This window comes from Tasmannia lanceolata, unplaced genomic scaffold (assembly GCF_043159265.1).
Source record: "Tasmannia lanceolata isolate RefF3 unplaced genomic scaffold, GAP_Taslan_0.1 ptg000008l, whole genome shotgun sequence".
Taxonomy (NCBI): domain Eukaryota; kingdom Viridiplantae; phylum Streptophyta; class Magnoliopsida; order Canellales; family Winteraceae; genus Tasmannia; species Tasmannia lanceolata.
Genome location: NW_027518685.1, coordinates 58,123,838 through 58,150,513, shown reverse-complemented (window position 1 = coordinate 58,150,513; position 26,676 = coordinate 58,123,838). Strand labels below are relative to the sequence as shown.

Genomic DNA, 26,676 nt, shown 5'->3' with positions numbered 1-26,676 from the left:
ACCTCTGGTAATGGACTATGCTCAACCCGCGACCGCACCTCGGCAACAAACCCGGGTAGAATTTACCCCTCTTCCCATTCCATCTTCAGAGGTGCTTAAGCAGTATCTTGCTTCAGGTCGCATAACCCTACCTGCCATCCAGCCTCCCCCCAATCCTCTACCTGCAAATTGGCGAGCTGACCTGCACTGTGAGTATCACAGGGGTCCTGGTCATCTTACTGACAACTGCATTGCCTTGAAATTTAGAATCCAGAAACTCATTGATGAGAAAGTCATTGCATTCCAGCTAAGACCCAATGTTACCCAAAACCCGCTACCTGGTCATGCTAACCCTCCTGCTGCCGTTAATGCCATAACCATAGGAGATTCTGAGTTTGACCTCTCACCCTCATATGTGCCTTAGAACCCATTTCCGAGCCTCAAATCATCTTCTGTGATGAATCATACCTAAGAGAGTCTGTACCTCCCTTGGTGATCACCTATGAGCCGCAAATCCCTCAAGTTATTACTTATGATGAGCCAGAATTGGATGAAGTTAGACATGTTACAAGGGGCGGAAGAATTTTCAAACCTGCTGAATTAAGAGTCTAAAATCCAGGGGCATTGGCTTTAGGAGAAGAGCCGCAATATGTGAAAGACCCAAATGATGAGGTTGTGCAACAGTTGAAGAAAAGTCAGGCCATTATATCTGTTTGGGGATTGTTGATAGCATCAAAGAAACACAGAGAAGCTGTGTTGAAAGAATTGAATACCACACAAGTGTCCTCAGAAATATCTCCGGAGCAACTGGCTGAAGTTGTCGCTCTGACCCAGGCCACCAGGGTCATTAGTTTCTCAGATCAGGAGCTGCCTCCTCAAGGTCGGAATCATGCCAGAGCTCTTCATGTCACTATTATCTGTGAAGGCAAGAAAGTACCATCTGTGTTGGTTGATAACGGATCCGCGTTGAATGTGTGTCCATTGAGAACTGCCATTACCTTGGGTTTCGGTCCCACTGACTTCGCCGAATCAACCCTTGGTATCCTCGCATATGACAACACCAGCAGAAATGTGGTCGGGGTCTTTACCATCAAGATCGTTGTAGGCGGTCAAGAATTTGAAGTTGAGTTTCAAGTTATTGATATCAAGGCCTCGTTCAATATGCTTCCGGGACGTCCCTGGTTGCATAAGGAAGGCGCTGTTGCTTCAACCCTTCATCAAAAACTGAAGTTCATTAAAGATGGAAAGTTGATCACTGTTAGAGGTGACGAAGAGCCAGAAATAGGACAAATAACAGGAGAAACTCTGATCCTTCCAGTTGCAAAAGCAGAAGACTACAACTTGAATGGTTTCGCGTTCGACGTTGCTGCTATTTCCTATGAAGAGGCCTCTCGGGAGGAGTTGTATTTACCTTTTGCCATCAGTCCTGTGGTTGCCAAGATGATGAGAAAAATGAATTATTTTCCTGGTATGAATTTGGGCCGTGATCCAAGTAAGGCATCTCACTAGCGCCCAATCAAAGCAAATCATGGAATTTTCGGTCTTGGGTATATACCTACTGAGGAGGAGGAAGAAGCCATGGAAGAATTATTGAAATTGAAGGAAGAAATCCGCCGCACCGGAAGGGTACTCCCAATGGCTCCATATTCCTTATCGATGAATGGTCACTTTATCAAAGAAGACGAGACTTCTCCATACTATGGGTTTTCCGAACCATGGTATGACTCGGTGACAGGAATCATGATACCTGGTTTTGAAATATTCAGTGGCCTCGCTCTCCCAGAAACAGAACCGCCGGTATATTATGTTGGGAAAGCTGTTGAGGACTGGTTAGTCTACATTGAGCAAGATGTGTTGGGGACCTTGTTTGAAGAGGGTGAGCCTGATGTTGCTTGGCAGGAGTTGCCAGTTTTAGACCATTCTGAAGAGCAAGAAGAGACAGACTGTGAAGATGTGCTAGTAGCAGTTATTCAGAGCAATGATACCTTTACTGAACCTCAGAGTCAGATTGCACCTGCAACCGAAAATTTTTTAAACTGGAGTTTTGATGTTTTTCCTACTTATGTTATTGCTAAGTTGAGTCCAGTCGAGTCGATTAAATCCGTGTCAGTGCCTAGTTCAGGCGAGTCATTTTCTAATTTTATTTACAATGTGAATCCTGAGCCTGTTCAGGATGAGTCTAATGATAATGATGTAATTTCTTTCCAGTCAATGAAATCTGATTCTCAGTATGTCTTTGTGTTTGCTTCTGACTTTAATAATGATAATACTCCCTCCTCAGATGAGGAAGAAGGGATCGACGAAACTCCCCTTGAATTGCAGCATATGCTCAAACAAAAGGAGGAGCGCCGAGCCCAGCCTCTTAAAGATGAAATCGAGATTATAAACATCGGAACAGAAGATTTAATACAGGAAATACGAATTGAAAATACTCTATCCTCTGAAGAGCGCGATGAATTAATAAACCTACTTAAGGAATATAAAGAAGTTTTTGCCTGGTCCTACAAAGATATGCCCGGGTTGAGCGAAGACATTGTTCAGCACAAGCTACCTTTGTTACCGGGAATTAAACCTAAAAAGCAGAAGCTAAGGAGAATGAAACCCGAGTGGGTCTTGAAAGTAGAAGAAGAGGTTACTAAGCAGTTGAATGCTGGGTTTCTGCAAGTAGTGGAATATCCAGAATGGCTCGCAAATATAGTACCTGTACCGAAGAAAGATGGAAAGGTGAGAATGTGTGTAGTTTTCAGGAATTTGAACAAGGCAAGTCCAAAAGATGATTTTCCTCTACCACATATCGATATCCTGGTAGACAATACGGCCGGGCATGAATTACTATCTTTCATGGATGGTTTCTCGGGCTACAATCAAATTAAGATGGCACCCGAGGACATGGCTAAGACCTCGTTCATTACACAATGGGGGATTTGATAAAATGTTTATCAAAAAGAATTTCACAACATAATTTTTGAAATGGTTTTAGCAAATGCATTTGCGGGCCAACACTGCTTGACTGAAAGGTATACCGTGAGTGAGCCCAGGGGGTAGTTGATGTCCACCCCCCGTAGGATTCAACTCGGTAGATGTGGACTTTGAGAAAGGACTTGCACTTTTGATGTGATTAGGGGTATGATGATTTGATGGTTATCTTCAGGGTTACGTCTCGATGGAGGCCACTGACTCAATGTGATTGTAGCATTAGCTAAGGAGCAATAATCGCAGTAAGGCCCACTTGTGAGTTCTGCAGGATCTACCGTTGAATCCCTGCTATGATCCCACTCACTACTCGATTGACCTATTATAATCTACTGGATAGAGGTCCCGCATTTATTTGGTTGCTTACACGAACTAGTTTCGTGGCATTAGCATTGAAAGGATATACACAATGTATATAGTGTATTTGCACTATGCGATATATCGGGAATACCAAAATGGTTAAGTATTAACCATAAGGGTATTTTAGGAATAACATAAATTATATTGAAGCTTTAATCCTATTGGATAGGATTTGATTGCATTAATTTAATTAAAAATTAAATGTGAAATGCAATGGAAATTTGAATTCGATAAGTGGACCCACATGGGACGAATTTGGGTGGGACCCATTGCCACATGCCCCATGTGGTGTGCCATTATCAATTTAGAATTCTAATAATATTTAGAATATTATTGCTTGATTTGTTTTTCACATTAAAGCAACCCATGTGATGACCTTGGAAAGAGAGATAGAAAGAAAGAAGGAATGAACAAAATTGGAAACTTGTGAACCACCTGGGGCAACCAAGGGTTGCTTGGGCGGCAAGCAAACCCTTGGGGGACATCCCATGTGGGTTTCCCTAATTGGGGTTGCTTGCTTTGCCGAATTGAAGCTTCCAATTGTGGTTAGTTTTCATAGTTTTTTGGGATTTCTCTAGAAACTTTGGATTGTGCATATGGAAATTGAGAATTCTATAAATATAAGACATATTACTGGAGTTTCATGAGCTTTTCCATAATTCCATGTGCTGGAAATTGGTAGAGATACCCCAAAGTCTTTCTCTTCTTCTTCTCCTTCAATTCCATCAACTAGTTTTGTCTTTAAGTGGTCAAAGACAAACATCCAACCAAGCTCCATTGATCTAAATACATATTCACATATTATAGTCTGATTTAGTTCAGATTGTAAAGTGCACAAAGAGTTGTACACAAGATTCTTTGCACAACAAAAGGAATCCATTGATTCAACTTGCAGTTTCGCGTCGATTAGATCGCCGACGAATTTTCGACGAGTAGATCAAGCGGAAGAGTTCTTTTCTATATAAAGGTATTTGTATTTGTGTTTATTAAATCACAATAAAATTAATAAGTCCCTAGGAATCTTGGGTTAGAGCAAAATTTTTGTTCTACATAGTTTATTATTCCGCTACGTGTAACGATTTTGCTCGGGATTTTACAACCAATCTAACATATAGGCCCCACCCTATTGAAAGGACGAGAATGTGGATCCTCACATGTTGAAACCTTAACCTAAAAGGGGTTTTCCAATCTTCTCTCTCATATTTATTACTTTTTGATAAACTAGGATTTCATTACATGGAGAAACTTTTCGGCGAGCTTTCCAGCTACTGGTTGGGTGTAAACCTCTTTCCCAAGCTTCTTGGTTAGCGGTTGCGATTCAACTCATCTTCCTCCTTGAAGATTTTCATTCCTTATTGTTGTTTCTTCTGGTGAGCATCGAATTTCTTGATTTTAATAAGTTCTGACTTTTATTTTCTTTAAAAATGTCTAATGCAAGTGATTCTCAAAATCCTTCCAGTGAGTCCATAGTAGTTTTGGAAAGGACCAACCAAAAAAGGTAAATCGTAGACATAAGGTTTCTATTAAAGGCAAGGGCAAAGGAGGAGCATCCCAATTCCCTTAACATTCCAAGGACTCTGAAATTGGGTCTAGGGTTTCGGGGAGAGGATCTGCATCTTCAGAAGATAATGGCTGGAGAAACGATCCGTCCTGAAGGGGTAATGTTATTCGAATGCACCCTTAAGAAGGGGGCAGTAGAAAGGATTAGGAATGAATATCGGATACCCGTAGAGTACGGCATCCGACTTCCTACTGCCGATGAGCGGGCGTGTGAGGGCTCATCTGAAAACGAGGTAGCCTTCTACTGTAGAAGCCTTTAGGGACGGCGTCCGGTGTCCTCTGGAATTCTATCGGGTAGCCCCTACCCAGTTAGTAGCGAACAGTTGGCATACCCTTTTGGCCTTTGTTTCCATGGGCCACTTACAAAAGGTCAATCATGCACTAAGTTTGCTTCGATGCTGTTTTGCTTTAAGTACCCAAGTGAAGGGTGGCGGGGTTGGTTATACCTAACTCACCACCCCCAAGTAAATATTGCTACGAATATTCCCTACTCTATTGAAAAATGGAAAGAGGAATTCGTTTTTATCACTCCCCTAGCAGATGCCAACTAGAATTTTCCCAGAACGTGGAAACGTAGTGTTGACTCCAGAAGGAAACTCATGCCCGATCCTTCTGACTTCAATAAGTTTGATCTGACAAAAATTATGGTCGGTGACCCCATTGATGTTTCTAAATTCAAAGAGGAGAGAAATTTAAAGAAGTATAAGCTATATCAAGCCCCTGGTGGGAGAATTTCGAAGGTAGCTGAAGTGGTGGGAGAGAGCTCTGCCAGTTATCATGGTGAGCCCTCCTCCTCCTAGTAGGTCCTTCCACTCTTTGACTTTCTATCCTTAAAAGTTGTTCATATGACTGAATATGATTTATCACTCAATAATGACAGAGACGGCGTTGAAAGATACTCCCCCCAAGGGGAAAACGATTGGAGGAAAATCATCAAAAAGCGGTTCAGAGCTTGCGAGAATACCTCCCGAAGTGATGGCAGCGGCACAAAGGAAGTTGACGGTGCAGCCCGGGTCCTTACCTCCGAGCGTTCCTAGCCGTACCGTTGGGGCTAAAGATAAAACTCAACTGTAGACACCCCATTTTGACCGGACCCAGATTCGCTGTGTTTGTGCAAAGCCCCATCCAATCACCAAGCTGGGATCCCAAATGTCATCATTAGTTAAGATCGGGTCTCACTGAGGCCCCCGCCAAATTTCATCAAAATCCGATCTGATTGGTCAAATAAGACGAGCCGGGAAAGAGGGTGAGCATTACAAATCAAAACGGGGGCGAATTATCCTGTGATGGTCGCGCCCAGGCCAAATAGGACAAAAATGGCGGGCGCGACTCATCCAGATTCGCGCGCCTCATCAAAAGGGGGTGCGAATATCAACACAGATATTTTAATATATATATAAAAAAAATCAGAAATGAGAGATCACTGTTCATTTTCGTGAAAATCCGAGAGAGAGAGATCGCGGTGAGAAAGAGAGATTTGGGTTTTTCGTCTTTTCCGGCAAGAATCCGGTTGGATTCCGGCCAATTCCTCCTCCGGCAACTCCATTTTCTCCGATCCTCTTCTCCGGTACCTCCACCACCGATCCTCTTCTCCAGTATCTCTACCACCGATCCTCCTCCTCTGCAGATCCACCGGCTCCACCTCCTCCACCATCGCTCCGGCCATCTCCTTCTTCCACCTCCGGCAACCTCTGCAAATCCGACCGGATCTACCTTCTTTCCCTCTCCGATCTACCTCCATCTACTCCGGCGAGCTCCGTTTCTTTTCTCCTCTTATGTGATCATCACCGGATCGTGACTAATTTTCGGCAAGAATCACAAGATCCGGCCGGCTGTTAGTGGTTCCCAGATGAGTTTTTCTGCCATTTTCTTCTTTTCCCTAATCTCAGATGTGCCTTCCTCTCAACCATTGTAAATCCTATCTCATCTTCCAAATCGGAATTTCTCAGATTCCGACGAGTTTTCTATAGATCTGACGATCTAATTCTCCCTTTTCCCTTCATCTACTCCGATTAATCGACCATTTTCTCTAAGATCCATCATCTTATCATTTTCTTCTTTGTGTTGAGCCATAAACCTCGAATTTTCATCACCTCCTGCAAGATCTGACAGAATCTGGCCTTGTTTCTATCCTCATCATTTCTCAGATTAGATCTGGTTCATCTCTACCATTTATATGGTCTAAAAAAATGCTAGATCCGGTTGTGGAAATTTGAGATCAGATTTTTTCTTACCTTATACATCATTTGCAAGCAGATCTTGGCATAATACCTTTGCAGAAGAAGGAAAAGGCTTAGATCTTCGGAGGTAAGTTAAATTTAAGATATGATTTGTTTTTCTTCTCAATTTAAAGATTTGTGTTGATTATTTAGGATGTATTTCCTTTGTAGATCTAATTTGAACATGATTTCTTTAATTTCGGTTGTGATTTGAATCTCAATATTTCATGATTTACTGTGATCTATAAGGAAAGTTGATTAGAAGCTTTACTAATTTATAATGTTTTGATCTTGACCTTGAGCTATGATGTGCAAATCAAATTTTGTTCGATTCTATGTCTTGATGAATAATGGTGTTTTTGGAAGTGAATGAATTTCAGTTGAATATCTTAAGATTTTGAACTCATGCTAGTCTGTATTTGTTCCTTGTGGTATTAATATTAAAAATTAATAATAATAATAAAAAAATTCTGATAGTTGTTTTCTTATATTACTAAAATTTTTGTAAATCAGAATACTTAGAATTGATAGTGATGGTATGCTGATTTATTTCAATTGGTGGATGGATTTGAGCATGTTCTGATTTCAAAAGAAAACTTGATTTAGATTTGAGAGTTTAGAGAAGAAGTATACGCTTGTAAATTTTGTTTTTGGGATTGATAACTGTTAAATCTGTAATGGAAATTCATGAAGTTGAGCTCAGTTTTGAGGCTGATATAACTCATGAAGGTTGTGATGTGCAGTGTTCATGGTTCAGTTAGTTTTTTTTTAATGATGCTAATGTTTACTTGTACAGTATGGATGTTTGTTATTAACCTATTAGGATACTAAATCTATTTGTTTGGCTCATTTGTACTTTGTGGAAAAATATGAAATGCCGAGACGAGCATGGTACATTTAGTAGGATAATGTGTGATGTATCTTATGATAATGATCTTGTTTATTGTGTCTGATTGCCCAAAACAGCTTTCTTATTTGGTTACTCACAAGTGCTTTCATTGTAGCATTGAAGCATAATCCATAGAGTCTAAACAGATTGAGATGATAAGTCCTTTCAATTGTGCTTACTTCTGCCATGAATTGCTCTTCAACTATGTTATCCTAGCTTTGGTTGAGAACCTTAACGGCCACTGTCCAGCAATACATAACTATTGTCCTATAGGTTGCCTGCTTTATTGTTGTCATTTTGGTTGGGTTAAAGTGTACATAGCTGCTGTCCTCTATGGTCATATGCTCGGCAGTTGTGATTTTGGTGAGTTAAAAGGCATATAACTACTGTCTATCATCACACAACTGCTGTCCTACACCGTATAATTGATATCTTACACTGCACAGCTGTTGTCCTACACCACATAGTTATTGTCCTGCTGTACAACTGCTGTCCTGCATACATAATTGCTGTTGAACATGCGCATATCTGCTGCCATCATCGCATAGTTGTTGTTCCATAGTTTCATTACTTTATAATGATGATTTTGGGGTGAATTAGAATGCACATATCTGCCGCCATCATCGCATAGCTGTTGTTCCTTAGTGTCATTACTTTGTAATGATGATTTTAGGGTGAATTAGAATGTGCATATCTGCTGTCCATACTATCTTGCAGTTTATAGGCTTTAAAATTGTAATTTGGCTAAGTTTACATGTTATGAGATATCGTCTATGATTAGAACATGCTCCTTTGCATGCTATAAGTATTTGAGACATTTGTTTAGTCTTTTGGTTACCTTCAAATGTTGATTTTCTTTTCATTACAGAGAGGGCAATGATGACGATAGTCGGAGCCTCCCCTTTAGAGAGACAATTTAGGTCTCTATAGAGCTAACCCAGCTTCTTAGGACTTACTCAGTCCAAGTAGCGTTCCTCTCATTTGTATAATAGACTTGCTTAGTCTTTTAGATGCCTCTTAGATATTAGTAGCCCCATTCAGTGATAGGGCGATGAAGGCGCCAGCCCAAGCCCATCTTTAGGGGACTCGTTCAATCTAAGTAGCGCTCCCCTCTTTTGTTTAGTAGGCCTACCCAACCTTTCAGATATGCCCCCTGTTATGCATCAAAATTTATAAAAATCAGAAATATCATTTGATGCATTTGTATAATCTGTTAAAATTTTTAATATTCTTCTCTTGTACTAAGCTTTGAGTTAGGGTTTGGAGACGGTAATAAATGGTGTTCAGGTGAGATTATCTCAAAGCTTATCATACTCATTCCTTTTTATTTTAAATAAATTGTTTAATTGAAGAAGGAAATCAGATGATTTGCACTATTCGATGTCCTTGACACGAATATCGTCTGATTTCAAGGCAGTTTGTAGAAATATTATATGTGTAGGAAATCAGATGATTACTTTGGCATCATCTGATTTCATTGGAGTCCCCGTATTGGGGTTTGTGGTTGGTTTTGAAGTGTTTGATATTGTTTTTACTTCATTAGGCTACCCAGCGGCTGGTCTGGGCTAATTAATTTTTATTAAATTGTTTGATTGAAGAAGGAAATCGGACGATTTGCACTATTCGATGTCCTTGACACGAATATCGTTTGATTTCAAGGCGGTTTGTAGAAATATTATATGTGTAGGAAATCAGATGATTACTTTGGCATCATCTGATTTCATTGGAGTCCCCGTATTGGGGTTTGTGGTTGGTTTTGAAGTGTTTGATATTGTTTTTACTTCATTAGGCTACCTAGCGGCTGGTCTGGGCTAATTAATGTTGTTTATCATGCTATTTGAATTTGAATTTGAGTTTGAGATTGCCTAGTAATTCTTTTCTACTCTCTTAGTGGACTAGCGCAGTCTTCTAGATTTCTTTAGATAATAGAACCTGTACTGGGAGACATACTCTGTCTCGTTAGGCAATCCTCCTTTGGAGGCAAGCCTCATTTGTAGAATCCTCTCTGAGATTGCACCTCAGTTTGTTCCTTTGTTAATTAGAGACCAATTTGGTCAATTAGTTGTCTAAGCCCTGCTTACCCCTTGAGGGCAATGATAAGGTTACTTGGAGCCCATCTTTGTGTGTGTTTGGGAGACCCGCCCGGTCTCATTCTCTCGTTAATCCTCTTTGTGTGCTTTTTGATTTTGGGAGAACACCTTACTCGGCTTGGCTTCATACCCCTACCCTTATGGGTATTGGGTTGCACATTTGTTGCACCCTGAGGCTAGGTAGCTGTCCGGCCCGGCTGGGTGTTTTTACCTTTGCCAAATATGCACAAGGTCTCTTATTCCTTTTAGACCCGCCCGGTCTCATTCTCTTGCTAAACCTCCTCTTTGTGCTCCGTTTAGTTTTGGAAGAACACCCTACTCGGCTTGGCTTCATACCCTTACCCTTATGGGTATTGGGTTGCACATTTGTTGCACCCTAGGGCTAGGTAGCTGTCCGGCCCGGTTGGGTGTTTTACCTTTGCCAAATATGCACAAGGTCTCTTATTCCTTTTGCCTGTAAGCTTCTCCTTATTCGATAGTTCATTCGCATAGGAGTTAGCCCTTGATGAGAGAGTCTTTGACTCATTCATCCTTTAGATGGTGTTATTAGAGAGTCTTTGACTCATTTGCCTTTTAGGTGGTGTTATAGGAGAGTTTTTGACTCATTTGTCTTTAATGTAGTGTTATTAGAGAGTCTTTGACTCATTTATCCTTTAATTAGCATTAGTGGAGTCTTTGAATCGTGTTTTCATCTCTTCTTTGACTCATATATCCTTTAGTTGTTGTTAGTGGAGTCTTTGAATCGTGTTTCCATCTCTTCTTTGACTCGTATATCCTTTAGTTGTTGTCAGTGGAGTCTTTGACTCGTGTTTTCTTCTCTCTTAGAGAGTCTTTGAATCGTGTTTCCATTTCTTTCAGAGAATCTTTGGCTCATTTATTCCTTTGGTGATGTTATTAGAGAGTCTTTGACTCATTTATCTTTTTCGCAGTTTTCTTAGAGAGTCTTTGACTCATTTGTTCTTTCAGTTGGATTTATTAGAGAGTCTTTGACTCGCCTTTCCTGTTGCATTATCATTAGAGAGTCTTTGACTCCGTTATCTCATTTTCAGTGTTATCAGTTGCTCTTATTAGAGAGTCTTTGACTCATTTATCCTCCAGTTGCTCTTATTAGAGAGTCTTTGACTCGTTTATCCTCTAGTTGCCTTTATTAGAGAGTCTTTGACTCGGTTGCTTCATTTGTGCTGTTATTAGAGAGTCTTTGACTCATTTGCTCTTATAACGGTATTATTAGAGCATAGTTTCCCTTATTCACCCTAGGGTTTGTCCCTAGGATGTTATTTTGTATATTCCCTCCGGTCTTTGGCCAAAAGGGTGAAAACATCAGAAATTTTAAAATCCATAAACATTGAAATCATCAAAAATCTCAAAAACATTATAAACTTAAAACATAAAAAATAGTTGATTTGCTGTAAGTGTTTGTTAGGTAGAAAGTTCGTTTCGAACTACGTTGGCTTGATCCTCTTCCGAGGTACGTAGTGCAGCTTGGGATCCACATCCCAAGTCCAGCCAAACTTTTTTTGTAAATAAATGTTTTAAACCTTCTTCAAAAACCTTTAAAATCTTGTTTTCAAAAGATCTTCTTCTAGAGTTAGGAGTTTCTCCTAGATAGAGAGTTTTAGAGTTAGGTTATGTCTTTTGATAGGTTGTTTGTTTGTTTGTTTGTTGTGTGCTTGTTTTAGAGTTAGGAGTTTGTCTTGGATTTGTTGTGTGCTTGTTTGTGTTTGTTTTAGAGTTAGGGGTTTGTCCTAGAGTTATAGGAGCGCCTCCGTCCGGTCAGTTGACGATTCACATCGCCGACTGATGACTAGAGTAGGATACGCTAGTCCACCCTTGGTTTTCCTTAGGAAATACAGCCTAGTTACACATAGGTTGTAGGAACCACCTGCATTAGCCTAGGGCTAATCTGCATTTAGTTAGGGCATATAGGGTATCTTAAAATCCGCAATTCAATGGAATTTAAATAATCGTACAATAAACTTTAATAATTGGTCCGGTCTTTTAGATCGAGTCTAGGATAGAGGTCTAGGTGTCTTAGGCATCCTAGCTTAGAATAGGCGCGAAGAACTACGTTGCCTTGATTCTCGTGGAGGCGGGGATACGTAGGCTTCTTTGGATGAATACCAGACCATCCGAGGACTCGGGCTAATAATTTAGAGTCTTAGAATTTGTTGTGTAGTCATCGTATGTTTTGATGTGTTTTTCTTACTCTCTTGTACTGATCATGTACCTTTAGCTATAGCTTACATGTGTTTGCACATCAGAACTTAGACACCCATTAGGCTTGTCACTCATAACCTAGCTATGCTTAGGTGGCACTTCTTTCATTTTATTTTATGTGTTTATTATTTTTATCCTCAGGAAATGCATGCTTAGATAGACGAGTCCTGAGGATTGTTCCCATTTCACATGATTTTTATTCAAACTTCTTTGGAGTTGCTAAAAATGGCATAAGAGACCAAGTGCTTGCACTCGGACGAATTGGGGGTGCTCTCAGACCTTCCCCATTCGTAACCAGGCACGAACCCATATATATTTCTGGTTATCCATTGCACAGAGGATTTGATTTTAGGGTTCCATGGCATATCCATGGATGGCGACTCTGAGTTTATTTCATGTATGTCTTGGTTTCGAGCCTTGGCTCCGGATCGAGACATATCTCTTTCTTTTTATATCGCCACTCGTGCTATGCTATAAGGGTGGCATCCGTTTTGAGAGTTCCTTGGTAGAGCTCTCCTTCACACGTGGATGATCCAGAGAGTGGTAGGGACCCGTTCCCTCGCCGCCTATCTCGGATCGGGCTTCACAAACCTTCCCCAGTTAAAGGAGCAGAGCCATCAACCAAGAAGGCTACACCCTTGTGCACTTCAGAAGGAAAATCTGCTCAGTCCTCCAACACTAAGTCTGCTCTCCTAGCTGATCCTCCTAGCCAAATGGAAAGATCCAGTATGACGAAGCTAATTCTGAGCCAAACTCCCTTAGTTGATCAACAACTGAAAATGCAAGGAGAAATGTTCAAGCCGGACTGAAGGATAGGAGATGAAGATAACGGTCTTCAAAATCTGCGAATTGGTGTGGAGATGGGCCTTATGACCGCACTACCCGGCGAAGAGGCCGAGTTGGAAGGTCATTCCCGAAAGTCCATTGCTGCCCATTATCTTAACTTTGGGCATTGCATAAGCAACCTTTCATTTCCTTTTTTTCACCATCTGGACTTTTCTTTCCCATTTTCCTTCTTTGATTACTCTCGAATGATATTAAACAGGCCCAGAATTTGGCGAGGAGGATGCTGGAGCACATGCTCTAAGATGAATCTGAGCTGAATACTTTCCGAGAGAAATATTCTCATACAGATCATCGTATTAGAAAACTTGAGTGGGCAGAACAGAGGAGAGACCAAGCCGAGAATAATCTGCTCGTCGCCCGAATTACTCGTGCGAGGAGTTGGCTCAGGCTCGGGAGGAGTGGAGAGATTCTGTAGAACTTCATATGGCGGTGGCTCTCTTCTGTTTACCAGTCGAAATTGATGCCTTTACAGAGTGCCGTCGATGAGTGCATGAGATTGATCTGACCTTCCCACTAGAACAGTTGATGCATGATTCTGAAAGCCCGTGCGGCCCGCACGAGGGGGCTGTCATTGGCGAGGAGAAGAGAGGGACAGGGGATGGGGGATCACCGGAGGTCCCCACGGAGGCCGTACCCCCTTGTGAAAAGGATCAATAGGTAAGCAGTTCTCCTTATTCCCATCAGACATTTTAAGAACTTATGAAACTTTTAATTGGCCTTGTTGAGGCCATTATGTTGGATCTGTAATAACTCTAGATATATACTCTGTTTTCTGGGGGTTAATTTCTGAGAAATTGTTTTACTGACTTTTCCTTGTATGGAGAACGTCGAACCCATCTCCTGATGGTTGTAGGAGAGAAAGAATACCTCTACCACGCCCATGTGGTTGTGGCATTAGGGTACTCCTTTTGTTTGCCGATCACCTTCCTCTCGAGTGATCAGCTCGGAGTTGATAGACCCGCTTGTCCTTTGTAGGAGCAGGTCTTTTACATGGGAAGCATTTTAGGGTATGATTTTGGAGATCATCCCCCATTTCACCTCTTCACTTCCTGTTCCCTTCCGGTGACCTCGTGGTTTGAACTGGAGGGCGGAAATTCGTATTGACTCTTTTGTAGATATGTCGAGAAAGTATCATTTCATTGATCTTTAACATGATTACATAGTACTGCTGAACCTGCCAAAAACAAACACAAGAAACACATTGTACTTTTTTCAAACAACCTTACCTATTCATTTTACTGATAAAACCTCCGCAAATTATCTATGCTCCAGCTTCGAGGGACAGGAGTGCCGTCGAGGTGCTCCAATTGGTAGGCTCCTGGTTGGAGTACTCGAATGACTCGATAGGGGCCCTCCCATCTTGGGGCAAGTTTTCTTCAGTTTCGAGGGTCTGATACTTCTGACCGCCACAGCACCAAGTACCCTGGTCAAACTGAACAGTTTTTTGTCTAGTACCGAGCAACTTTCTGTTGGTAAGCTGCGATCCGTTGCCGAGCCCATTCTCTCTTTTCCGTGATAAGGTCGAAGCTATTCATGAGAAGCTCTGGATTTTCCTGTTCATCAAAATTTTCTACCCTAAAAGACGGGATTCCCACTTCTACAGGGATGACTGCCTCTACACATAACGTTAAGCTGAATGGGGATTCCCCAGTAGTAATCTGAGGCGTTGTTCGGTAAGCCCACAAAACATTTGGTAAGGCGTCAATCCAAGATTTGCCCGCTTCTTCTAAACGCTTCTTGAGGCTCTGGAGTAGTATTCTGTTTGTCACTTCTACTTGCCCATTGGCCTGCGGATGTCCCACTAATGCGAATCTCTGTTCTATGTTGAGTTTGTCACAGAAATTGTGAAACTCAGTGCTGGCAAATTGAGTCCCATTATCAGTTGTTTTAGAATTTTGTCTTACAACGGCTTTAACTTCCACCCACTTAGTAAAGTAGTCGATGGCAAAGTAGAGCATAGTATGCCCTCCTGGGGCTTTTGGGAACGGACCCACCAAGTCCATCCCCCACATAGCAAAGGGCACTGGGCTGGATACTGATGTGTAGAGAGTGGCTGGTTGTCGGGGAACCGTTGCAAATTTTTGGCAAGGACCGCACCTTTTGAAAACTCCTTGGTGTCGTGTAGGATGGTTGGCCAAAAGTACCCATGTATCACAATTTTCTGTGCTAATGTTCTACCTCCTCTATGGTCACCACAAATTCCTTCATGCACTTCCCTTAGAGCGTAGTCGGACTCAAACGGCATGGGGCATCGGAGGTACAGCCAAGTGTAAGAGAGTTTGTACAACTTTTCTCCATGGAGTACATAATGAGCCGACCTCGCAACTAATCTTCGGGCTTCCAGTTTGTCAGTAGGTAATATTCCATCTTTCAGATATTGCACAATAGGGTCCATCCAATTGGGCCCTACTTGGATTTCCATGACTTGTTTCTCCTCAATGCTAGGTCGAAGTAGAACCTCCGTGTACACGGAACCAAAGTTGAATGTTTCCTTTAGGCCATCTTGGAAAGAGTGTGGGCCCGGGCATTCATTCCCCTTGGGACATGTACAATTTCAACCTCTTTTAGTCCAGCTATTTTTTCCCGCACCTTCTCCAAATATTTCGGCATTCTTTGTTGTTTTGTGACATAGAGTTCGTTCACTTGTCCCACTACGAACTGTGAATCGCTATGGACCTTCAGCTTGTCCGCACCCAATTCCATAGCTAGGGCCAACCCTGCCAACAGGGCTTCATGTTCAGCTTCATTATTAGAGGTCTTGAAATATAGTCGTAGCGACGTGTGGCCGCCCTTAGTCGTTTCATGTCCAAATCAGCTGAGAAATGTCAACCATTTTTTAAACTCTTGAAAAATATAGAGGAGTTCGAATGGACCCCCTCCTGTCAAGAAGCATTTGATTCTTTGAAACAATATCTCCAAGCATCGCCCCTCCTTACCAACCCCGAGCTCGGAGAAGATTTATTTCTATAACTTGCAGTGAGCTCGACGGCGGTAAGTGATGTTTTAGTTCGACAAGTAGGCAAGCAGGAACATCTGATATACTATGTAAGTCGAATCCTCCACGGTGCAGAAGTTCGATATCAAAGTATCAAAAACTTTGCCTTCGCCGTTGTAATCGCCGCTCGGAAACTCCGCCCGTATTTTCAGGTACACACCATCGTATTGTTGACGGATCAACCTTTACGAAAGATTTTGTAGAAGCCTGAGACATCGGGGCGATTGATACGCTAGGCGGTCGAGTTGGGAGAATTTGATATTCAGATCCGACCGCGGTCGGCTATCAAATCTCAAGTCTTCGCTGACTTCATTGTTTAATTTACTGCACCACCATTAGACCTACCAGGTGATGAAGACGTTATGACTGAGCCCGGCCCTTTGTCTGAAGACACTCGCCATGTTGAAGTCGGTCCACCATTGGAGACCGATCAACGAACTGAGACCATGGTTTTAAATTTCAGCGGAAATGTTTCGTTTCGGTAACAAAATTTACATAAAGTCGTTTCTTTACAAGATTCGGCAAAATTTCACTGAAATTTCACCTAAATTTTAACAAAATTCCCAAATTTCGCTGAAATGTCACGAAATTTCGTTTTTAGCCTTTTTTACAAAATTTCCACCAAAATTTTAAATAGATCCACCGAAATTTTTAAAAAGTCCATCGAAATGTTGTAATTCCCACCAAAATTTATGAAATATTCACCGAAATAGCCAAAATTTCCACTGAAATCGCTGAAATTTACACCGAAATTTTAAACATTTCGGTCGAAATTAAAAAAAAATGAAATCATAATCATATTTTTACATGATTTTGCCCGAAATTTCGGCCAGAAACCGAAACGTTCCACACCGAAACCAAAATTTAAAACCTTGACCGAGACAAATGTATACCCGTGGGTACTCCATGTGGACGGCTCTGCCAGCAACGGAGGATGAGGTGCCGGGGTTGTCTTAATGGGACTTCGATGGTGCTTTAAGGGAGAGTATGCGTTCAGCATATGCACGTCGTCCTGCAGTAGTCAGATCTCCGGATGCAGGTCCCCCAGCAATGATATTAATTTTATCGGCTATCGTAGGAGGTTGTTCTGGGTCGGCTCATGGTGGTGGGCCCTGTCCTCACGATACCCTCTTGGAGACCGGTGATGCCTGGAAGTGTGACGGCGGTCTCGGGAACGACACCTGCTTCGAGATCGTCGTGGGGAACAGTGCCGGCCTCAAGAGCGACAGGACGGGAATGGTGATGTGCTTCCGATCGCGGGTTGGATCGCTTGATCCTTGTCGGACTTCTAAGATACTGGTTTAACTGCCCTTCTCCGGCCAATTTCTGAATTTGTAACAAGAGGTGATTGCAATTATCTGTATCATGACCATGATCCAAATGGAAATCAAAATACTTTCCGGTGAGGCGCTTCTTAGAATTAGTTTTCAGTCTCTTGTGAGGGGTCAGAAGACCTTGGTCTCTTATCACAAAAAGGACGTGTGATAAAGGGACCTTCAAGGGAGCGTATCCCAATCTCTCAAAACCCGCCAAATCCCTATTCCGGTCACGACTACAAGCTTCCTTTGCACGGATAAGCTTGCTAGGTTTAGACTCAAGTTCCTGTAAGTCCCTGGGCGGTATGAGTGTTAGGTGCACTTTCAAATTTTGATAAGTGGTAGTGTGCTTCAAGGCAGCTACCACTATCTGAATGTCGATGTTGGTGAGCTGGGACAGTTCGGTATTGAACCTAACCATAAAATCTCTTAAGGTCTCACTTCTTCCTTGCCGGAGGGTGAGGAGGGCAACTGCGGGATCATGGCGAAAGCGATTATTGGCGAAACGCTCGTGAATTTCCTACCAAACTTGTGGAAGGAACTACTGGAGTTGGACTCCGAGCGCAGATAACAGTTACTGGTACTTTTTCTTAACAAGGAGGCAAATGCTTTACACATGAATCCATCTGACGCCTTGCGAAGCAACATAATTCTCTTAAAAGTTTGCGAAAATTCCAACGGGTCAGTGGTACCGTCATAGCATCCAAACCGTGTCAAATCTATTGTTATATCGACTGGAGCCCTGGTTATTTCTGAAGTAAAAGGGGAGGAAGTCTCCCTTTCCCATTCATCCAAAATATCGTTGGTGTAGGGCTTTTTAATTTCTCGCTAGACCTGCCAAATCTGCCTTTGGAGTTCGACAAACTGATCCATACCAAGCAGCTGGGCTGAGGTTGCCACTTCTTCTTCACGAGCAGGAGCCAACCCATGGGGTCGGGCTGCCAGGATATGATTAACATGATACTGAGTAGTCAGTTTAAAAGTGAGCGGTCGGCGTGCTCTGGCCTGACGGGCTCCTTCTTTGAGAGATGTTAGACTGTTGGTCGAAGGGGAAGCGGCACACTCCTGCTCCAGCTATCACCGAGGGTGGTGGTCTTCCTGTGATTCCCCACTGTCCTCCTCGTACACTTCAGTATGTCCACAAGGGGCAGGGGGATTTCCGGAACTAGAGGTGTAGGATGAGGAGGCAAGCGCGAGAGAATTTATTGGCGAAACTCATTAAACATTTCCATTGTGGGAAACATTTGGGGGGCACTTGACACATGCAAATTTTGCCCCGAGGCTCGTGACTCTTGCTCCCTAGAAACGAAAACGTCCGCCGCTGCACGTTGAGCCTAGCTTCTAGTTACTGCTCCATCTTCTTGCTGGGGGTGAGGTTTCTCATTGCCACAAGATGTTCTAGCAAAAAAGAGTCTGACGGATGGTGCCAATCTGATGGTCCCAAAATCTCAATCTGTGATCGTGCGGCTGATAGAACCTCCGCTGGATATCTACAATCACAGAAAAGAGGGGTTCAGGGGGTCCAGGCTTGGTCCCGGACGACCACTTTGACACCTAAGTCAGATTTTAACCCAACAAGATAAATGAACAGCAAGATGATGAAGTGGGTAACAAAGTTACCAAACTCAACTAAAGGTTCTTTCTAGGGTATAAATGACCAAGGATGGATGTAGGGCTTGGGGAAGGGGAGTGCGGGTATCCAGCACCTTTTCTCCTCCTTTCCAGTAGTTGTACTAGCCTTAATGAGCAATTAAGACCTTTCTTTAATGGTGAACATTCCACTAGTTTGTGTTCTAGGTTTCCAATAGGCAAATATCGAGTCATAGGTGATAAAAGGAGCCTCTTCTTTGTAGTGTGCTATCACGTATATATATATAAGCTTGTTTCCTTCTCCATGTAACTTTTTGTCTTCGTGCGCCACGTAGATTCTTCTAATCATTCGACAAAAAGCTTTGATTCGCATGATTGGGTGGGGCATTAATTACTATGAAGGGTTAGTGGAGTGTTTGGTTAGTTGATTATGCTTGTAGGTAATAGATAATAGTTATGATGGATAATGATGGGAAATCGTTTAGTGATGCGCATGGACACGTGGCATAATCCTACGGTTATGCCATATTTTACCCCATCACATGCTGAATAGGAGTCTTGAATTTTATCCTTGTATTGATGGGGCTATAGTTGTTTTTGTCTTGTAATCGGGCGTCATCATGTCCTTGGCTATTCTCAGTTGGGAAATTGTTCTCGCCCATTCATTATAAATATCTTATTCACATTGGAATGAAATTGTCACCTTTCAAAAGAAAAAAAAAAAGAGCAAGGGCACTTGGGAGATACACAACCAAAGGTCCCATGTAGATCTCCACTAAAAACACAAATAAAACACCAAAATAAAGACCTATATATATATATATATATATATATATATATATATATATATATATATATCTCAAAAAAACTTACGAGTGACTTGGTGTTCTTTTCTGTTTTTCTATAGAATCTTTACACTTTTTCTCCCATGAACCTTTAACCTTGATACTTTACGCTTTAAGCTTTCCGTTGAACCTTCTCCTTAAGCTTACAATCTCTACACAAATGACTTCATACTTATAGACACAAAAGACTCTTAGAATACCTAAATACATTAAACATTTTGTTGTAGTCCCCATGAGTCCTTTAGGTACCTAAGCAACATCATCGGAACTCCCTTGGCTCTTTATAATCTACCCTAGACACTAACAATGACTTTTACTTTTTCCAAATATAATAACTATCGTAGAAGACCACAAAGGATTTTCACAAAACTATAAACATTGATTTTGATTTACAATTTCCAACATCTGAGAACAAGGGCCTTTCCCACTAAAAGTTGTCTTTACTTTATGTTAATTGGGTATAGTCTTATGAGAAAATAACAATTATACTAGTTTTGTATATTCGTTAATGGCTTCCAAACTGACATTAATGTACCATTTCCAAATAGAATCAACTTAAAATGAACCTATTCCAAATAAGGACCATTTTCGTGGCATCCAAAGCAGCAGAACCTTTAATGAATCTAAACAATATTGCAAAATCTCAGAATTTTAATACTATCATTTGGTACTTGTGAATGCATGAAAAAGAAATCAAACACAGGAAATAAAGCAGAGTGAAAGAGAATCGAATACCAAAGGCATACAATCCTTTTCATTAACTCAAATCAGAGCTATTAAGCTTGTGAAGCTCAATAGAATAAAAAAAATAGAGTTCTTTAAGTAGAGAGACCTGACCTTGTTATATTTCTTCAAGATCTTGGCAAAGCCCAAGAGATTTAGAAAGCTGTTGCACCCATTAGCAGAAGTATCAGGTATGCATGTAAATAAAACCATCTGAAATCAAAGATACTGGCAGTCCAACTGTCTAAAACTAGCACTCAAGATCCATTTCTTCTCCTTACCTGTTTTAAAAAGGGTCAAGGTGAAAAATGTTGTACAGACTCAAGCTTACCTATAGCTCTTTAGAAGATGAAGCTTTTGATAAAATTCAATAAATGCCCGTTTCAACTGTTTTTCAACTTTCTTTAGCTCAAGCTGGTTGAAACTTAGATCTCTACTGTTGGATTCCAAAAGCATGCCTCTCAATGTTGACCGTGGAGTTTCGAGCTGGACATTGAGCTTGACACGATTAAGAACTAGTAGTGGAGCTGGTCGAGATGTCGTGCTGTTGAAATTCAGTCTGTTGCCGACTCTAACTCCATGGGCCTCATTTGAACAATCGTCACTGCTCATCTCAATTTCTTGTATTGCATCCAAACGAGCATCAGCCATTCTCACTGCACAATTGCATTTTTAATAATTCATGAGTAAAAGATTGAAAAGGTTCTAAAATGTGTTATCATATCACGAGATAAAATCAATCAAACTCTTTTTTAAGTGCTTTTGTCACAGTTCAATCGCATCTTTGCATGCCACTGATCTGTTGTCTAAGACATCTGAAACACCATGATATTTAGATAAATGCACATCAATGTAGCAGCCCATCAGATCAACAATTACAAAATGATTTGTTAAGGGATACATTGAGCAGAAAAGTATTTTATACTTTGGAAAACTGCTAACATGAAAAAGTAAGTAGAGGTGAGGGCCACTTGTTGTATAATCAAAAGTTCCAAACCATTCATCTGCCAATTTAATTTGGACTATCACATTCTTATTTTTTAACTATGATTTATTAGCCATAAACGAAAGGGTCATGATCATAAAATATGATATACCTAGTGGGGTTTTTAGTTGATTCTTTCCAATATAAAAAAATAGCAACGCCTTGATATGGCTAGAGCTCTGCTGCTTTGACCATTACAATGGTCGGGAAGAGTCTAACCTTTCGAAAAGACTAGTTTGTTTTGAGCAGAGCTCGGACACTATGACCATAACGATGGTCAGGAAAAGTCTATATTTATATGGAAAGATAGATTTGTTTGAGCAGAGCTCCGCCGCTTTGATCATAACGATGGTCTGGATGGGTTTAAACTCATTAAAATGACATGTTTTCCATTCCAAGCATTGTTTGGTGTCATGTACTCTTTCAAGGGAATGTATCCGTGGTCTAGGGCTTTGCCATTTGGCACTTTGGCGTACCTAAAATGTTTACGGTTTAAAAGGAGCCAAATAACATTCTCCTTCCCCTTTCCCCATGGCTAGAATAATTAAGATGGTGGTCCAACTTTGCTGTTCTTTACTTTTCGATGTCGCTCTCGCCCTCAATTTTAAGATCATGGATCTACTCTACATTATTAGCACTGATGATAATCACATGCATTCTTCTCTCAATTAAGGCCCTGTTCGTTCTAGATTGTGACAACCAATTGTGAGCCCCAAAGTGATTGCTAGACTCAAAATTACGTAATTTTGAATTTTGAGTCCATTAATCAGTTTGGGGCTCACAATCGGCTGTCACAATCTAAAACAAACAGGGCCTAAACAATGATTAGGGCATGTTTGGCTTCATTAATTTTTGTGGGTTCAAAAAAATTTACTTTTTTATATTCTTATTTACATAAAACTAAACATGAAAAAATGGGAACTAGGAGTAAGATTTTATATCGATTTTACGTCTAAACAAACGGGCCGTTAGGCACCATTTCTTTTGACGTAAAATGGGCGTAAAAGAAATTTTATGCCCATACACCCAAAGTGACCAACCCACCTTTCAAAAATGTACATGGGCATGTCGGAACAGAGTGCAATCTGTGGGTGGGAGCGATTGCATTTCCAATCATCCATTTGAATGTGTTATCGCCACCACATGGGTGAGCATGAAATGTTGGAATCACATTCTACTCAATTTTTCCACGGAGGTTTTCAATGAAAACTTGGAAATTCCTTACATTGGAAAATGATGTTGTCCACTTGAATGTGTGGGTCGATTTGTAGGCCAAAGAGAATTTTGAGTTGTTGGGCCATTTTTCAAACTTGCAACTTGACTCATATAGAAATGTTTATGGCTAACTTTTTTGTGATGGGCCACTCCATGTTTCACATATCTTCATTTTTTTCTTTGATTAGGAAAAAGGGATTGGGATTTTTCAACTAAGGAGACATAAATCCCATCTCTGGTCAATGAAGGTCAAACGGGATTGGGATTTTTCAACTAAGGAGACATAAATCCCATCTCTGGTCAATGAAGGTTAAACCAACCTCTCAAGGCAATTCAAATTCCCAATTATTGCTGTGGGGTTAGAAATTATTTCTTGAAAAAAAAAGAGGGGCTGCTAAATTTCCTAGACACTCCCATTCAGGCAGAAAAACTGTGTGGTGTGGCGGCAGGCGCGGTGGGGGGTGTTGTTTCCCTATTTCCTTGAAGACTTTTATGGGGAGGTCTTGGAAGACAGATCATTTAAGGAGAAGATTGGAGTGTTTGGCTAGGTAAGATCTTCTTTCTTCCTTCTTCAAAACTTCCTTTTTCTTCTTGTCCATTTCGTCTTTCAATAGATCTTCTCCATTCTTCAATTCAATTCTTTTTCTTTTCTTTTTTAATTCACCCTGTGTTCTTAAATTCTATCACAATTTCTGCCAAATTCCTACTCAAGAACATTCAAAATATCTTCATGTTTCATTTGATAGGGGCAACGTTGGCCTCCCCGATCCAATTTACATCTCATATGCACTCAAAATCAAGTCTCAATATCCAAAACTAACGGCCTAATAAGTTAAGTTACTATTGGCGTATTAAAAACATACGGCTCTCTGAATGAAACCAAAACGGGACTTTAATGCAAAATGAGGGCCCATTTGGATGCCGAGAAGATTTTGATTTGGATCTCTTACATTTCCATAGCGCTTTTTGTGTTGTGATGTGGATCCGGATCAAATTCTTTGATTTCCAAATCAGTGACTGACACTGAAAAAAATCAGATTTACAAATACGCTATGGAAATAAGTAATTGGAAATCCACAGATCTAGCAGTTTCCTTTACCAACTCTGCTAGGTGTGTAAACGAGCCGAGCCGAGCCGAGCTTGGCCAGGCTCGGCTCGGCTCGTTAAGCTCAAAGGCAAGGCTCAGCTCGGCTCGGGCTCGGCTAGGCTCGGTCAGGCTCGCGAGCCGCTCGCGAGCTTTATCGAGCTTGGGTTTATCGAGCCGTGGGTTATAAAGTTTCTCACATGCGAAGGTTCGGTAGCAAAACCAAATAAATAAAAAAAAGTAATCATTACAAACAAAAAGCAAAATGGCTGATTTTATAAAGTTTAAAATGAAAAATTACCAAGAAAATGTAGTAAGTTATGACAATTAAGAAAAAAATACCAAAAAAAGTTCAAAGTTATGACAATTACGGGAAAAAATTAATTTTCGATTTTTTACAACCGTTTGATACACCCAACCCTCGGTACGTTTTGCAGATGATGTACTATGATGTTGACATGGCGAGCTTAACGAGCCGAGCCGAGCCGAGCCTGGCCTAACTCGGGCTCCGCTTGTTAAGCTTAACGAGCCGGCTTGGCTCGGCTCGTTAAGGATTCGAGCCGAGCTCAAGCCGAGCTTTTTTCGAGCCGAGCTCGAGCGAGCTTCCGAGCCCGAGCCAAAATTGACACCCTTACACTCTGCTCTTCAACCTCTCCCCTCCAGTAGGAAGTACCCCCTTCCCTCTATGTCTCCCCCAACATGAGCTGGCAGATCTATTCATTTTGTTTTCAAAACTCAATTCCAAATCCAAAATACAAAATATGAGGTATCCAAACGGGGCCTAAAATTACTTAAGGCCTCTTTGGAAGCCATTGACTATATTACTTTTTACAGCTACTATAATCATTATTTGCAAATAAGCAAAATGCATCCTTCAATTGTGTCAGCTAGATTTGGACTCCTTCACGATTCAGAAAGTAGATTGATAGACTATATTTTATTTAATAACTAGCTTCTTAATTATAGAAAGATTATATTGCCTGATCTGGGACCAAGAAAAACCAATTATTTTCTTAAACGATTGAATAGCCATCATCCACCATAGTTAAAGAGAAATCAATTTCTATAAGGACTTCTTTCTTTGGACTTAAAATGGGTGTAAAACAAAATTTATACCTGTTTTAAGTGGGAAAAAATGAGCTCAAAGATTTGTTTTAGGAACATTCCCTGCAGAAAGAAATGGAGCCTAAAGAAAAAAAAAAAGAAACAACCCAACTGTTCTTGGCCTTTGGTAAGAAAACGATTTAACTAATATCGCATTATAACAGAGTCCCAATCAATGTTTATATAGAGCACAGGGGATTAAGATAAAAAGAGATGAAAACAACTATATATGAGATACGTAATCTAGTTGTATATTCTAGATTGGAATTTGCTAGGGATATTTGCAGAAGGCATCTCTTGGACTAGCTGTTGCATAAGAGAGCAGCCACATAGGCTCCGATTTTGGCTTATTCATTTAATTCATCTGAGGTGGCTGCTCTCCCATGCAACAACCATTAGGATAATAAATGCATTCTGCTATGGTCCTTAGATTAGTTACCTAATCTTGTACTTGGACAATCCAACGGTCATATATGGTGAGATCTGATGTATTCCAACGACCGTTGAAATATCAGTAGCCTAAAATAAATTGAGAATTCCTTTAAAAATTTTTTTTAAGATGAGTCTGTCTACTTCTCAGACGCCTACACTAATTACAATAAGGAATGCTAGGGAATTTCGCGGAACGGACTTTTGCACGAGGGCTCACTTTTCCACCTTCGTTATTCTCTCGTGCAAAAGTCAGCCACGAAATTCCTTTCCGCAAAACACAGTACCTGAGGGCATAGGCATTTCGGTGGCATGGATCATTGCCGGTGAAGAGTTGCAGTCTGAATTCAGAAGTGTAGGTGAGAAGTTGGGATCGACCTTGATTCTTAAGGCGATGAGAGCGTCCATTTGCTTATTGAGAGCATCTGCTTCGTTGATAATATCCTTCACCTTGGCCTTGTAAAAGTTATTGGCCTTATTGAATTCCTCGTCTAGCCTCTTAAAAAAGAAAAGCTCGATATGGCCACCCTCATTGGAAAACAAAAGGAACATGGTCCGGTACTCTTCCACTTCCACAGATCCCTCCTGTTTTTGTATCAGTATAACTTGATCATCCTCTGAATCTGGTGATTTGGTAGGGCTCATGAGATTGTTGTAACGTCGGGTTAGGCCACTAAAGGCTCTATACAGAGTCATCTTCCTCTTCAGTGTGCGTGTTGGATTTGGATTTGACTGCTGCTTGAAACGGAGGACGTCTTTCAATATGGTTTTAAGTTGGTTGTAGTCCATGTAAGCTTCTTGCCATTCAGGAACCATCTGTGACGTGAATCCCTTCCCAAACTTCATGATGATGATTCAGGGGAATGGAAGGAAAAGAAAAAGGACAAAGGAAAGGTTGTGCGTGTGGAGGCCTAACAACCATAAAAAAAAAGAGGTTTGGAGATTAATTCTACAGACCTTCGGCAGTTACATATTAAAATGATGCATTTAATTCGAGATTCAAGATATTTGTTGTAAAACATATTAAAATGATGCATTTAATTCAAGATTCAAGATATTTGTTGTAAAACCCCCACCCCACAATAGTGATATGTAGGCAGTTACATATTAAAATGATGCATTTAATTCAAGATTCAAGATCTTTGTTGTAAAACATATTAAAATGATGCATTTAATTCAAGATTCAAGATATTTGTTGTAAAACCCCACCCCACAATAGTGATCTGTAGTTTCAACAGCAAAACAAAACCAAAGTAA

At 40.9% G+C, this 26,676-nt stretch overlaps 1 protein-coding gene across 2 annotated transcripts in view; it reads right to left on the bottom strand.

Moving 5' to 3' along the window:
• Nucleotides 1–26,392, bottom strand: part of LOC143885391 (phosphate transporter PHO1 homolog 3-like) — a 76,260-nt gene extending 49,868 nt beyond the window's left edge. For both annotated transcript variants that reach the window (XM_077389546.1, XM_077389547.1), the window contains exons 1-3: nucleotides 25,707–26,392; nucleotides 20,934–21,258; nucleotides 20,717–20,765 (exon numbers count right to left, since the gene is read on the bottom strand). In XM_077389546.1, coding sequence (XP_077245661.1) covers nucleotides 20,717–20,765; nucleotides 20,934–21,258; nucleotides 25,707–26,265 — 933 coding nt within the window. In that variant the 5' untranslated portion in view covers nucleotides 26,266–26,392. The remainder of the gene's footprint in view (nucleotides 1–20,716; nucleotides 20,766–20,933; nucleotides 21,259–25,706) is intronic.
• Between the last annotated feature and the right edge of the window lie 284 nt (nucleotides 26,393–26,676).